Below are 15,800 nucleotides of genomic sequence, written 5' to 3'. Positions count from 1 at the left end.
GCACAGATAAACCGGGATACAGGGCTCAAAAAGTGGTGAGGAGGCCCATAATCATCTCCAATTTCGTTGTACTCTGTACAATGACAATAAAGGCTATTCTATTCTATCTCCTGTCTCAGTTTGCTTAAGAGCCAGGGTATACGATGCTTTGATTTCTAAGAGTAACTGGCGATTGTACACACGCAGAGCCGAGGGCATTTTGGGATAAGATAGAGAAGGATAAGGCTAGCGAAAGCCAAAGCAAAGCTAGCAGAGTTGACGGACGTGTCGCCGTGCATACTGCTGGTGCCATCTAGATATAAGACATCTATCGTCCCGATAACGATATAAATCACAAAAATTTAACATTTTCTGTAAATTCTGTGAATCTCGGGAGCTCGACTTGCGTGAAGTGTTTCCAGCTGGTCGTCATGTAGCTGGAGTAGAGTGTTTTAACCGATGTATGAAACTATACATTTTTAGACATAAGTTGTAACGGCCGCCGTTTTCTTGGTAAGTATTTATTTCACAGCGTGCTGCGGGGAAAAGCCTGTTCCAGGGCTCGCAAAATTTCAAAATCCCTGGTAGCCCTTCGGGCAGGGCTCTTCAGTTTTTGGTAGCCCAAAATAAATTTAAGTAGCCCGAATAAAAAAGAGCAATTTTTTGATTGATGTTTTGTTTCTTGTTTTGTTTCCTTTGATTGAGGGAAAACCTATTAACCTATTACTATAGTGACCAGAGAGCATTAAGGGGCAGAGAGGAGGATGTTACTCCTAATGTTGTTGGCGCCTTTTAGGAGGACGCTGCTAATGAAATTACACAGTGAATTTGCGTTTATTATTATATTTACAAAATACCAGAGTTTTTGTCTTGGTTGTATAATTTTATTTTGTTTTATTTATCCGCCACACCTTAAAGGCCCTTCCGTGAAAATATTATCGGACATTAAACCGTTCATGGGGCAAAAAAGGTTGGGAACTGCTGCTCTACTACATAAATTAGGGGTAGGTGATATAACCACGCCGTGGACACAAGTTTGTGAATGCAGTAACTCAAGAATGGGGCTTCTGAATTCAGTTTCAGGATTCTGAAACTCATACCATGTATGTATCTGCTAAAAAATCTTGGAGAAGTTCAAATCTCAGTGGCAAATCTCAAGGTCAGAGGTCAAGTTTTCTAAGAATCTTGTGAATGTGATAACTCAAATGAGGCAACGTCAAATTTATACCACTGGTTGTTACATTTAGTGTGTGTGTGTGTGCGCTCTTGTGTTTTCCAGATAAGATCCAGATCCTCATGCAGCGGTGTTGAGAGGTGACAAATCATGGGTAGCTAGATTTGATAAAACTGCCAAAATGTCGTCAATCTTAGGACTCCCTACACGAGGATCAGATGTAACTGTTCTCATATCCAGGGTCCATGTGCATCCCTATTGTGTACTTGTGGAATTCTGGGGAAAATTTAGCCTGGAGAGGACTGCAGAGTATGAACGTCTAGCCAAAGACATCCAGTCCCCTGGGGACTCTTTGCAAGAACTGGAAGGAAAACCTGGTGACCAGTGCTTGGTTCAGATTGAGAGTATTTGGTATAGGGCTCGCATAGTCTCAAGTAATGGCTCGAAATACACAGTGTTCCTCATTGACAAAGGAACAACATGCCGTGCCAACACAAGTAGGCTTGCATGGAGTAAAAAGGAGCATTTCCAACTGCCTCCTGAAGTGGAGTTTTGTGTGCTAGCTAATGTGCTACCACTGTCACTTGAGAACAAATGGTCCCCAATGGCGCTTGAATTTCTGAAATCTCTAACTGGGAAGTGTGTTTCAGCACATGTGCAGCAAGTACTAGACCTGAACAGAACATTCCTCCTACACATACCTTGCATATCCAAACAAATGTATGAGATGGGATTTGCTAAGAAACTATCCCCAAACATCTTCCAGGACTTTGTCCTGAAGTCAGTGCAGCCCCATAGTGGAGCTGAGGTTTTTCCAGAGATCAAACGGCTGTCCGTGGGACCTGTTGAACAACTGCGCAAGCAAGAGGTGTTCATGTACCCAGAGCTACAGGGAGGAACTGTAGAGACAGTCGTTGTAACAGAAGTGACAAACCCACAGAGGATTTTTTGCCAGTTAAAGGTCTTCTCTCAAGAACTGAAGAAACTGTCAGATCAGCTTACACAGAGCTGCGAAGGGAGAATGCCCAATTGCATTATAGGCCCAGATATGATTGGGTCTCCATGTTCTGCAAGAGGAAGTGATGGCAAATGGTACCGCTCTATTCTACAGCAGGTATTTCCAACCAGTAACATGGTGGAAGTATTGAATGTTGACAGTGGAACCAAAGAGTTTGTTAAAGTGGAGAATGTAAGGTCACTGGCTGCAGAGTTCTTTAGGATGCCAGTTGTCACCTACATCTGCTCTCTCCATGGAGTTATTGACAAAGGGGTAGGATGGACAACCACCCAAATTGACTACCTCAAGTCTCTCCTGCTGTACAAGACGATGATTGCCAAATTTGAGTACCAAAGCATCTCAGAGGGTGTTCACTATGTCACTCTTTATGGAGATGACAATACAAACATGAACATCTTGTTTGGTTCCAAAGAGGGCTGTTTGCTGGACTGTGAAAAAACACTGGAAGATTATGCTATTCGCAACACAGCACACAGGCAACCGCATCCAGCCCAGCAAGAAAGAACGATGCTAACTCCTGGAGAAGTTGTGGAAGAAAAAGAAGGGAAAGCAGTTGCAGAGAGGGTGCCTGCTGAAGTTCTCCTGCTAAACTCCTCACATGTGGCAGTTGTTCAGCATGTAACAAACCCATCAGAGTTTTACATCCAAACGCAAAACTATACAAAGCAGTTGAATGAATTAATGGATACTATCTACCATCTCTACAAAGATTCTCTGAATAAAGGATCTGTTAGAATTCCAACTGTTGGACTCTACTGTGCAGTCAAAGCAGCAGATGGTGATTTCTACAGAGCAACTGTGACTGAAGTTGGTGAGACACAGGTCGAGGTATTCTTTGTTGATTATGGAAATACAGAAGTGGTCAATAGGAGAAACCTCAGGATACTTCCTGCTGAGTTCAAAAAGCTGCCACGATTGGCACTAAAATGTACTCTGGCTGGTGTCAGACCTAAAGATGGGAGATGGAGTCAGAGTGCCTCTGCCTTTTTCAGAAAAGCAGTAACTGATAAAGAACTAAAAGTACATGTACTGGCCAAATATGATAGTGGCTATGTTGTCCATCTGACAGATCCCAAAGCAGAGGGAGAACAACAAGTCAGTACACTGTTGTGTAGTTCTGGTCTTGCTGAAAAGGCTGACAAACCAGGGCAGTGCAAAGACACAATGCATCCTGCTATTACGCCTCCCACACAATATCCAGTTGCCAGCCCACTATGTGGGAATAAGAACACTGGATTGGCTCTCCAAGTCCAAAACATATTTGGCCTTAGCCAGAAAAAAGGAAGAATGGCTACCTTTAAGGAACACATGTTTCCTATCGGAAGTGTCCTTGATGTCAATGTGTCCTTCATTGAGAGCCCAAGCGACTTTTGGTGCCAGCTAGTTTATAATGCAGGACTCTTGAAATTGCTCATGGATGACATACAGGCACACTATGCAGGCAGTGAGTTTCAGCCAAATGTTGAAACGGCTTGTGTTGCTCGTCACCCTGGTAATGGATTGTGGTACAGGGCCCTTGCGATTCATAAACATGAAACTGCTCATGTGGATGTGTTGTTTGTTGACTATGGCCAGACAGAGACAGTCTCCTTCCAAGACCTGAGGAGAATCAGCCCAGAATTTCTTACTCTGCATGGTCAGGCTTTTCGATGCAGTTTGTGGAATCCCAATGACCCTACATCTGCTGTAACTGAGTGGAGCGAAGAGGCAGTAGAAAGGTTTAAAAACTTTGTGGACTCGGCTGCTTCCAACTTTGTGATTCTGAAATGCACCATATATGCTGTCATGTGCAGTGAGCAGAAGATTGTTTTCAACATTGTGGATCTAGAAACTCCATTTGAGAGTATTTGCACTAGTATGGTAAATGTCATGAAAGGTACACCTCCCAAAAAAGCTATGGGACCATCTTTTCATCTGGATACATACTACTACTCAACACACAGTGTCAAAACTGGGATGGAGGAAGAGGTCACAGTGACATGTGTGAACAATGTCAATCAGTTCTACTGCCAGCTTGAAAAGAATGCTGATGTGATTAATGACCTCAAGATGAAAGTGAGCAGTTTTTGTCGTCAGCTTGAGAATGTGACGCTTCCAGCAGTCTTTGGAACTCTGTGCTTTGCAAGGTATACTGATGGGCAGTGGTACAGAGGGCAGATCAAGGCCACAAAGCCAGCACTCCTGGTTCACTTTGTGGATTACGGGGACACTATTGAAGTAGATAAATCTGACTTGCTCCCAGTTCCCAGAGAGGCAAACGACATCATGTCTGTACCTGTGCAAGCAGTGGTGTGTGGTCTTTCTGATGTCCCTGCGAATGTTTCCAGTGAGGTGAACAGCTGGTTTGAGACAACTGCAACAGAATGCAAATTCCGAGCGCTAGTAGTGGCCAGAGAACCTGATGGGAAAGTGCTAGTTGAGCTCTATCTTGGAAACACTCAGATCAATTCAAAGCTCAAGAAAAAGTTTCAGATTGAGATGCACACAGAAAGCCAGGTTGTTTGCCATGGTCGGAGAGCTTTTGAGGCTTCACCGAGTTATTTGCAAAAGACGACAAAACGGACCACAAAAATGGAAGATGACACACAATTCCTGAAGAAAAACAGTTTCTCTGCTTCAAAACCTCCTTTTACTTTAAGGGATGACAGGAAATCTAATGAAATGAAACTTTGGAACAAAACAAAGTCAGTTCATGAAAATGGTCAAAGGATCAAGAGTCCACAACTAGAGTTGTACACACCTCCACAGCAAAGGCAGTCATCTGCTGGTGGCAATGTCAGATCTTCAGATCTTCCAACAGATACCAAGAAACTCAAGTCAACAGTAAATGGCACAGAATCCCAAAAGGAAAGTATTGCTGAAAAGCTTCCTAAACTTTCAGACTTGCCCTCAAATTCTGTCACACCTGGTATGGTAGCAGATGTCTACATGTCACATTGCAACAGCCCATTAAGTTTCTATGTGCACTGTGTAAGGGATGAGGATCATATATTTTCCCTGGTAGAAAAACTCAATGACCCCAATTCAACTCCAGAAACCAACAGGCTCAAAGAATTGCTACCAGGTGACCTTGTTCAAGCACAGTTCGCAGATGATTCCTCATGGTACCGAGCAGTTGTAAGAGAACTCCATGGTGATGCAATGGCTCTCATTGAGTTTGTTGATTTTGGCAATACAGTCATGACTCCACTTTCCAAGATGGGCAGACTCCACGAGAAATTCTTGCAGCTGCCAATGTACAGCACACACTGTATGCTGAGTGATGCTGCTGGTCTTGGGGAAGAGGTTGTAGTTGATCCAGATGTGGTGTCTGCTTTCAAAGAAAAGATTTCTAGCAGTGGAGAAAAAGTGTTCAAGTGCCAGTTTGTCAGGAAAATTGGGTCTGTGTGGGAAGTTAACCTTGAAGACAATGGTGTGAAGGTTACGTATAAAGTGCCTACTGTAGATCCTGAAATCACTTCAGAGAAACTTGAGCAAGTAAAGGAAAGGAAGGAGCCATCCCAGGTATCTGATATCAGAGAAGTGCCAGAGAGATCAGTGCTGAGCCACTGCTCCCCACATAACTTTCTGGAAGACCTTTTTGAGGGGCAGAAATTGGAAGCCTATGTCACAGTCATAAATGATGATCAGACTTTCTGGTGTCAGTCTGCTAGTTCAGAAGAACATGATGAGATCTTATTAGGTCTCTCAGAAGTTGAGAATTCAGCAGGTCAGAACCATATTGATCCAGATGCTCTTGTTCCTGGAAGTCTATGTATTGCTCGCTTTTTAGACGATGAGTTTTGGTATCGTGCAGAGGTCATTGACAAAAATGAGGGTGAGCTCTCTGTTTTCTTTTTAGACTATGGAAACAAGACTAGAGTCAGCATAACAGATGTGAGAGAAATGCCACCTTGCTTGTTGAAGATTCCACCACAGGCATTTTTGTGCGAGCTTGAAGGCTTTGATGTTTTGTGTGGATATTGGGAAAGTGTAGCAAAGGTTGAATTGTCTGCACTCATAGATGTTAAACTGTTGCAGTTGACTGTCACAAAACTAGCAAGAGCTACAGGAACAATCTTTGTGCAGGTGGAATGCGAAGGTCAGGTGATAAACGAGTTGATGAAAACCTGGTGGAAGAGCTTCATAACCGAAAATAAAGCCAAAGCAGATGAACTGCCTGATTCAGATGAAGCTTCAGTGCAGACTGACTCATCTGTAAATGAGTCTGTGGTACCTGACGATCAAGTAGAGAATCCCAAAACCCAAGAAGCAGACAAATCTCATATCCACTTTGAGAAAGACAACAGTGACGAGCTCAGCACTGATCAGTTTGAGCCTTGCACAGAAGATGAGGTACAAAAATTAAGTACTCCAAAGTCCTCTAAAGATTCAGTTCATCTTGAGTTTTTTGGGATCCAAGAAGAAAGTGTTTCCACAGAGAAGATCGAAGTCCAAGCCTCTGCAATATTGATCAAGGACAGATTTCCTGGTGATAGTGGTATAGATGAAAGTATATTGTCGCCACTTGATAACCAAGATGACAAAGACCAAAAGGTTTTGACTATGAACTTTAACATGGAGGACACTAACAAAGAACCTGAAGAGGAGCAAGCCTTGGTAATGGACGCTTTTGGGCCCAACGTCTCAAGTTCTCCAGTGGATGAGAACCTTTTAGAGACAACAGATGACCTAGAGGGAACTGCAAGAACTGACAAGGTATCTCTACTTGAAGAGATGAACGCAGTTTCCTACAGCTTTGACATCATGAATGTTTCTGGTAAGAAAGAGCTTAATTTCTCTTTTTAAAAAATGTTTTTCTCCTTGTTAGCACACAATATGGTTGAGTTCAAATCTGCTCAAATCATAATGAATGCCATGTCATTCTGGAAAAATACCTGTGTAATAATATTACATTTGCTTGCTGGAGTCTGATGGACTCAGAGTTGAGTCTCACATGTTGTCAGTTATTATGCAAGTTAATGATTTCATATGTGTTGCATTTTCCTTTTTCTATTTCCAGATCTAGCCCAAAACCAAGATGGAATAACAGCTTCTGTAGGAAGTGGTACTTCCCTGAACCGTAGGACAACTGTGAAATTGGTAGATTTAAACTTCATTATGTCGAAATAAACTGATGATCTTTTTAAAAGCCTTAAAAGTAGGACTGTGCGATATGATGAAATATATCGGATGATAAAATTAAAACATCTATAATTTCATATTATACACTATCATTTGTTTCATGGTGTCGCAAAATAAACCGTTTACGGCAATATTTTTTCATCGTTTGGATGGCCACCATGCAGGCACAGAGAATACCAGCATGGCCGTTGATGAGGCAGAACCAGTTAGCTCCAAACAGAAGGACCAGTCAAAACAAATCGAGGACCTTATTTCTAAACGAGGGGCATAGACATGTAGCATAGACATGGTTTGGTTAGGAAAAGTCTGACGCGGACCAGAAAACTGTACGATGCAAATTATGCTGCAAACTGGTCCCCAGTTCAGACTCAAACACGACAAACCTCTTCTACCACCTACGCACGAATCACGTGAAAGAGTACGGTGAGAGTTTATGGACGAGAACCAAAAAGAACCGCCAGGTGCTCAAAATACACCTCAAACGTTAGAACAGGCTTTTCCCCGCACTACGCCATGTAATAAATACTCACAAAGAAAATGGCGTCCGTTACAACTTGTAACTAAAAATATATATTTTCATGCATGAAAACACTTCACACAAGTCGAGTTGCCCAAGATTCACGGAATTTACAGAAAATGCACTATATTGTGATATATATCATTATCGGGATGAGAAATGTCATATCAGGATATGAGATTTTAGTCATATCGCACAGCCCTACTTTAAAGCGTCATTCTGTAATTTAAAATTGTTGATCACATACGTACATATTGGTATCTTCCATTTTCTCAAGGTTCCGCGGAACGCTGTTAGTCTCATGGAAAGTACTGATCTAGGAACTGAAGTCTCAAAACGGGTACAAGAAATTTGATTGGATTCAACTATTAGAACATTGACAAGGACATCATTTTGTTTACTTTGTTCTTTTCTTCAGATTCCGACTGAATTAGTGCTGCCCTCCCTTGTGCCTCCTGAGGAGCAGTTGTGCAGTGAGTGCTTCTTATTTTGTCATCCAACTCTTGATACGGTGATTTTTCATTTTGAAAGGCTTAAAGTGAAAGGGAATGAAAAAACAACAGGGTTACTTTCTGTAGTTTGGCCAGCTGACGGCCACAGTTACAGCGTTGATTTAGTTTAAGTCATAGTCTTTTGAAACATTAAGTTTTAGACATAATTTAAGGATCTAAATGCTTTTAGTTTTAGTCTAGTTTTAGTTGACTACATTTCATAAGACTATAGAAGACTAAATCTGAAATTGATTCAGTTTAGTATAAGGTGTGAAAGTTTGTCATGGTTTTTACTGATGAGAGAAAACACAACTGATGATGTTTCAAAAGAACACAAGTACTCACAAGTACTCGTATTGAGAAATGTCTCAGGCTGATGATATGGGGTATAAATGGGTGCAATTGTCCACAAAGGTGCTCCCAAAGAACCGGAAAGTGAGGCCGGAGATGGGATGAGTCAGCAAGAGGTTCCATGTGCTACCACACAAGCGGAGGTATGCTGGGGACGAGGATATACCGTAATATTGGTATAGATGTTAAGCAGTTCTGCTTTTGTCATGATTAGTAAATATCAGATTGATTATTTACTGTTGTGACTAAGGGTAAAATGCTCTTACTACACTGATATAGTCCCACCTGGAACTCTCAGGTGAGTAAAGATTAATCTGCTCTATTTCAGAGTGACTCTGTGAGCGATGAGGAGTCCTTGGTTCATCTCAACATTCCAAATTCAGGTTTGATAAGATTTTGCCAGGTTTGATATTTACATGTTAAGTTCAAATGCAAGGCTGCAAGCATGAACCTCGCATGAAAATAACAGTACACCATATTGCCAAAAGTATTCACTCACCCATCCAAATCGGTGAATTTCAGTGTTCCAATCACTTCCATGGTCACATGCAAATAGAATTAAGTATCTAGGCTGGCAGACTGCTACTGCAAATATTTGTAAAGGAATGGGTCGCTCTCAGGAGCTCAGTGAATTCCAGTGTGTTACTGTGTTAGCATGCCACCTGTGGAACAAGTTCAGTTGTGAAATGTCCTCGTTACTAAGTATTAATACGAAGTAGTGATTGGAAATGACAGCAGCTCAGCTTGCAGCTCAGTGGAAGGTCATGTAAAATCGCATAGCAGGGCCAGCAGATGCTGAGGTGCAGAGGTCCTTGGATGCAGTGGTGTAAAGCATGCTGCCACTAGACTCTAGACCTTGTGGTGGAAGAGATGGAAGAGCTGTTTTAGCTGCAAGCAAAGGGTAGCCGGACATTATATTAAATCCTTTGGATTAAGATTGGAATGCAACTTAAGTTCATATGTTGGTGAAGGCAGATGAGTGAATACTTTTTGGCAATATAGTATAGATATGCCAATGATGTGGTTATTTTTTTTAAGCAAGTAAGCTATCATTCCCCATTTAAAACTCTTTCCGGCTTGTCTGTGTTTGGATCTCGCAGACGCTGACGAAGCTGCCAGTGAGCCCCTCACGTACACGGTGTCCTCGCTGGAGAAGGTAACTAGATAGTGGAGTGTGTCTGTATGTGCGCTGTCTTCTGACTGCCAATAACTGCCTTTTAAGTGGTGATGCATTGTCCCACCAGGGACATGTAACTGCTCATGTATTTAAAAAAATAAATAAAAAATGATATTGTGGTGACAGTGCGCAGAACACATTGACCAACAAGGCTAAAAACCAAACAAAATCTGCAATCAGTTCATGGGATGCATGGCTTGGGATATATTGCTCAGTAAATATTGTGTGATGTCCTCAGATCGGCTTTTTAAAATGTATTTATTTTTTTGCCGTGTGCAGTTCTTATATTGATTGTGTAGTCTCTAATTTGAAGTGTAAAACATAATTTCAACATTGTTCTGCATTTCTATTTTAAAAATATGTTAAAGCACAGATTTTGATTTGGGATTTGCTACGGAAAACAAGCAGAGGTTACAAAATATACTCGCATGCAGAAATGGATTTGAAGCTACAGAATTGTAAAATTAGACTACAAATACTTTAATCACCAAGATTTATTTTTGTTATTTATTTTTTTTTTTTAGGGTGATGAGATTGAAGAAGTGACCTGTTGTGCTGAAGAGGCTTGCGTAACAGATGTCTGCACAGGTATCAGACTTCAGATCAGGGAGTGTACAGTTCACTGCTTCTGAGTAATATTCAGTTTCTCTGTGAAGTCCTCTTTTTAGATATGCATGCAGTTTTGTTTTTTTTTTGTTTTTACTGCAGAGCAAAAAAAGCCGAGTGGTGATGGTGAAGACTGTTTGAGCTGTGTGACAGCAGAGGAAACGGTAATTTGTTTGTTGATTTTTCAGAGTAACTAAACAATGTCTTGCAGCTGTATAGCTCATACGTGATCAGGCTTTTCACAGGTAAATTTATCTGACACATACTGACCCTGTAGAACACTTTATTTCTCTTGTCTCTCTATTTCCTGACAGTAAAGTAGTACAACTTCTTCAGCGGGAGACCCCTTAATGAGATTATCCTGGTGAACAAAGAGCAGAACCATCACAATTTGCATAAATTTAGTTGCACACACATCAAAATCGTAGACCAGTTTAGTAGAGGCAATATAAATGAAAATAAAACAGAAACCAATACAATTTTAAACTTTGGTGTCAATTAAAAAAAAAAAAAGAAAAACAGTAAAAGTGCTTGTCTGCTATCAGGAAGCAACTGGATCCAGATCATTTAAAATTGCCCTAAATTCATTAAATAAGACCAGGCCCTTAAGGCTTAACGACTTGCACATATAAAATGTACTTGGCCAGGAAACTTCTTATCACTTGAAACGAAACTAAAAGAATCAGTGAAAATGTAGCAGATGTTAATCTGAACACGAGCTGCTTATGTTTGTTGGAGCGGGCTTTAAAGTGATGAGTGTGATCTTTTTGTTTCAGGACGACTCGATAACCGAAGATGAGACGTCGTGTCTTTGTGAGGATACACTTTCTGGTGTGTCATCTTGGCTTTTTAAATATCAGATCTGATTACATAACACGCATAGGGCTACATTTCCTGTATATTTTCTGTTGCAGCTTTACAATCTGATGCTGAGCCACAGACCTCCACAGCTATTAAATCTCCAGATTTGGTAATGCATATTTTTCCAATTTGAGGTTTAAATGTAACATTGTATCTCTGCAGAGACTATACACACTGTTTGTATCCCTGTGCAGAATAGCCTTGTTGAAGAGGTGACCTGTCTTGTTGGAGAGATCTGTTTGACAGACGTCTGTAGAGGTACTGTTTAAATTAAAGAGCTCATTTACAGCTTTGTATTTTAATTCTGGGCTACTACAGTAGCTTGGTGTGATTCACAGTTCAGCTAAAGGTTGTGTAACCTGCACTGAGCCAAGCCACTGTAGCTACTACAGCTGCTCATTTCAAACAGGTTTCATCAGCAGGTGGGTGGACCCTCTGTACCCACAGCAAGGGCTGTGTGTCTGAGGTGACCACAGCATGGATGCCCCCTCTCAATAACATTGTATGGAGCCAAGAAGAGAAAGTACAGTCTGACACAGAGCATTGAGAGGAGTCTGAAGCTTTAGCTGTACATACACTGACCTTATTCATTTAAACTAGGACCATGCTTGTTGTAAGCCTTCATTTGCAGTGTGTATGCATTTTTGTCATTTAGAAATGAAAAGCATTTTTATTTCACAAACATAAATGTGCATCAAGAAACACGTTTCATTATATACTCATGTATTCTTGTTTTTCAGATCTAAAAGAGGAAGCTGAAATGTTGACGGAGGAGTGTGAGCTGCAGGAGCGTCCACCTTCCCAACAAAATGAGGTAAGAAAGGTAAAAATGAATGAATTCAGTTTAAAGTCTAAATCTAAATATGGAGACTTGATATTTTATGTTTTAGGACTGTCCCTAAAAGACATCTGTCATAAATATCACATGGTTGATGATTCACTGACCTTAGGCTATGCGGGGCGATCGTGGCTCAAGAGTTGGGAGTTCGCCTTGTAATCGGAAGGTTGCTGGTTCGAGCCCCAGCTCAGACAGTCCCGGTCGTTGTGTCCTTGGGCAAGACACTTCACCCGTTGCCTGCTGGTGGTGGTCAGAGGGCCCGGTGGCGCCAGTGTCGGGCAGCCTCGCCTCTGTCAGTGCGCCCCAGGGTGGCTGTGGCTACAATGTAGCTGCCATCACCAGTGTGTGAATGTGTGTGTGAATGTGTGTGTATAGTGTAAAGCGCTTTGGGGTCCTTAGGGACTAGTAAATCTATACAAATACAGGCCATTTACCATTTTTAGGCTATGAATGTTCCTGGAAAGTTGTTTTTTTGGTTTGGGTTTTTTTTTTAAGTTTATGATGCTTTTAACATAGCAGTGTAATATCTTAAACACAAAATGTATTTTTTGGCACTGAAAAGTACTAATATGGCCAGCTAACAGGGGGAGCAACAGTCAAGCATCTAACTTGTCGTGTATTTCTACACTCCTGCAGTCATGTGGAAGAGTTTTCACAGGACTACACATTTCTAAGAACACTATTACTGCTTCCTTATTAATTAAGTAGCAGCCAGGTGCTAATGTGCAAATGCATTTCATTAACTCATTCACTGCAATTGACGGCTATAGCCGTCAATGGCAGTGAATGAATCAATGGGTTTAACTCATTCACTGCCAATGGCTGGCAGTGAATGAGTTAACTGATTATCTTCAGGTGTGAGCACCTCTGTAAAAGCAGGAGTTTTGGCACTTCTCTGTATATAAAAATATTCTAAAGCCAAATGTGAGGCCGTCTGTCCACCAGCTGAAGCTTGGTTTAATTAGATCATGCAACAGAACAATGATCCCTACGCACAGCAGCAGATCTGCAAAAGAAATAGAACAGCCAGAGTCCAGACTCAGCCCAGTTACAATGCTGTGCTGAGAGAAAAACCTCAGTGAACTGAAGCAAAGACGAGTGGATCCTTCTCCGATACTGAGACTGACACTCATACAGAAAATTATTTGCTGCTCATGATAACTGTTGTTCTACAAGATGTCCAATCATGAGGTGTGCTTCATTTTTCTGCACGAGTGCTGTGAATGTTTTGTTTTTTTTTCCACATGACTGCAAGTGCTTACATTTTCTGTTGGGTATTTAACAGTATGTTCAGTGCACACTGCTTATGCACGTGCTCTTCATTGTACCACCGACGTATCTAGAAGGCACTCACGTTAGCCTAAAAAATACCAAACACACATTACTGTTTTTTCATTCAACCTTTTAACATTTCCAGAGTTTTGATGACAGTGTGCTGACAGATGAACTGCCTTCTCCTTAGGACAGTTTTGGTAAGTTTTGTTCTCCAGAATAATCCGGTCATTCATACAATGTTACCATTGGAGTAGGAAGTAGTAATAGAAATGAAGAGCCTGCCATTGGGTGCTTCTTATTCTGCAAACATGTCTAATCACTTTCTTGTGCCTCAACTTCTTTGATGCTCATATTAAAATATAATAAATAACCACGAGTGTGGAGCTGAGTGATGTTTCAGAAAGCAGGTGTAACAAACTCTGAGTCTAACTGAACTCTGATGGTGCAGTCAACTCAGTGCAGCTCGATACCAGAATTTCCAACAGACAAAAAACCAGGAGAGCTAAAATATCAATATATGATCGATGAATAGAAAAGAGGTTTTATTCAGCCTCGTCAGTCAACTTTTACACTTGGCTTTTGTGTGTGTTGGTAGATGAGGTGTTCAGCAGTAACCCGATGGGAGTGTACATGACAGCAAGCTTATGTGGCCCAAACTGGAGGGTGTTTTTCTTTTCCTTTAAAGAATGATTGTTCTGTGATATCAGACATTAATCTCGGTGATCTGCAGCGGCAAAGTTGTTGAGATTCAAACTTTCAAATAAGGCAGCATTAAAACTGCAGAACTCAGCCAGAGCAGCTTGTTGAAGCAGTGGTCAGCAGCAGTTACTTGAAGCAATCATTTTGTCTGTGACACACTGTGGCAGAAATGTTGGATCAGTCTTCTTCACAACAAAGCTTCAGTTCATTGAGGTTTGCAGCTGTGTTGAGGTCTGGCCATTGCAACACTGATTCTTTTCTTTTTCTGCCGTTCTGTTGGAGGTTTGCTGCTGTGCTTGAATTCTAGTCGAGCTTAAGTTTGGTTGACTCAGTGAGTACAAAGTGTGCAAGTCATGTGGCTGCAAAACAAATCTGTCCTCAGCCTTCCACCTCTGTGACAGTTTGTACGGGGTGTTTGTGATGTAACAGCCCAAAGTCAGATGTAACTTTGCAAACCTAAGTTGTGCTGCCAGAGGCTTTCCCCCGGCAGCCGTTCCAAGTAATTCCTACTTATTCAGTGTTTCTGTAGTTTTACTGTCATGAACTCCAACTGAAGCTGAGATGTAGCTCAAACCTTTGCTCTTATAGACATGTGACAGTGGATTTAGGGTTTCTCAGGTTTGTAAGAGTCCTGTGACGACTTTGTTTTTCACACAGCTGTAGATTCTAGATTTTGTTTCTGTGATAGTGGGTCTGCAGTGTTGAGTGATTGCTCTCAGTCCCTGAGCCATGTTAAAAGAAACCTTGAGTCTTTCAAAAGATATCAAATCTTTATCAACTGTATGAATGAAGAATTAAAACTGTCAGCTGCTTCAGGCACAGAAACTCGGGGCGTGTTGAAGAAAACCTGTCACGGTGCAGGTTAGCATCACGCGCTGCTGCTCTTGTAACTGACTCGGAGCTGAAGTTGGCGTTCTGTCAGAGCTTCTTCATCTCAGAGTTTCCACTAAACCTGCTTTCTGGAACATGGGCAGATACAGATACCTGTCTGTTTGTTCTGAATGAGTTATGATGTTGATGTATGACGTTACCATTGAAAGTAGGAGGAGACAAAAAGCCGTTTTTGCTGACTGTTGCTTTGTTGCTGCTAACTTCCTTTTAGGAATCCAGCTGTCAAAGCTGTTCTGCTGAGCAGCAGCCGGCAGAGTGACTGCCTCTTCTTTTCGTTTTGGACATTAAATAGAAGATTAGTGTAACTGCATATTGTTTTGTGTTGTTTCAGATAGGTGCAGTTCATTTTCTGTGTTCATTTTAAGTGCCCAATGCCAGTGTTGTCATTGTTTTGGCTTCTTTGTGTGTTATCGTCCTATCGCTCATAGCCTTTGATCTGCTTATTTCATTGTTCCTCTAAAAACAAACAGCCACGAAGCTAAAAGTCTTTATATGGTAATAGTTGATAAAACATGAGGAGTTTGTTTTGATAAACTGCCAAACAATTCTTTAGATGTTTGAGTCTTGAGTTTATTTGCTCTGGTTTCAGTGGCTGTTGTGAAATGCATGAAAAAAAAAAAAATCTGTATTTGGTGTTAATCCACGAGTTGAAGCAAATTTGTGTTGGCACAATAAATATTAACATTCAGTGCACACGAGTCATGGTTTTGCTTCCCCGTTTCATTAGTTCCATTTTGGTGTTTCTGTAACATTTTATTAAAAAGGAACACGTCTTGGAAATGTTTCATGTTTGTCCCTG

At 41.3% G+C, this 15,800-nt stretch overlaps 1 protein-coding gene across 2 annotated transcripts; it reads left to right on the top strand.

Annotated features, from left to right (window-relative positions):
- The first annotated feature begins 1,231 nt into the window (after window positions 1-1,231).
- On the top strand, window positions 1,232-15,694 carry LOC113037193 (tudor domain-containing protein 6-like). Of its 2 annotated transcripts, none has more exons than XM_026193991.1 (15): window positions 1,232-6,930; window positions 7,174-7,253; window positions 8,090-8,152; window positions 8,231-8,285; window positions 8,718-8,797; window positions 8,983-9,037; window positions 9,755-9,810; window positions 10,356-10,419; window positions 10,540-10,601; window positions 11,214-11,268; window positions 11,352-11,407; window positions 11,493-11,556; window positions 12,039-12,112; window positions 13,554-13,608; window positions 15,213-15,694. In XM_026193991.1, exons 1-14 carry the CDS (start codon window positions 1,335-1,337, stop codon window positions 13,596-13,598), a joined length of 6,405 nt encoding a protein of 2,134 aa, XP_026049776.1. In that variant the 5' UTR covers window positions 1,232-1,334; the 3' UTR covers window positions 13,599-13,608; window positions 15,213-15,694. The 2 variants fall into 2 exon arrangements, with proteins under 2 accessions (XP_026049776.1, XP_026049775.1); XM_026193990.1 differs by having other exon boundaries at window positions 12,039-12,121.
- Window positions 15,695-15,800: the final 106 nt, after the last annotated feature.

Source organism: Astatotilapia calliptera, chromosome 15, assembly GCF_900246225.1.
Source record: "Astatotilapia calliptera chromosome 15, fAstCal1.2, whole genome shotgun sequence".
NCBI lineage: Eukaryota > Metazoa > Chordata > Actinopteri > Cichliformes > Cichlidae > Astatotilapia > Astatotilapia calliptera.
Note: the sequence above shows the minus strand (reverse complement) of the source record. Positions and strands in the feature narration are given on the sequence as shown.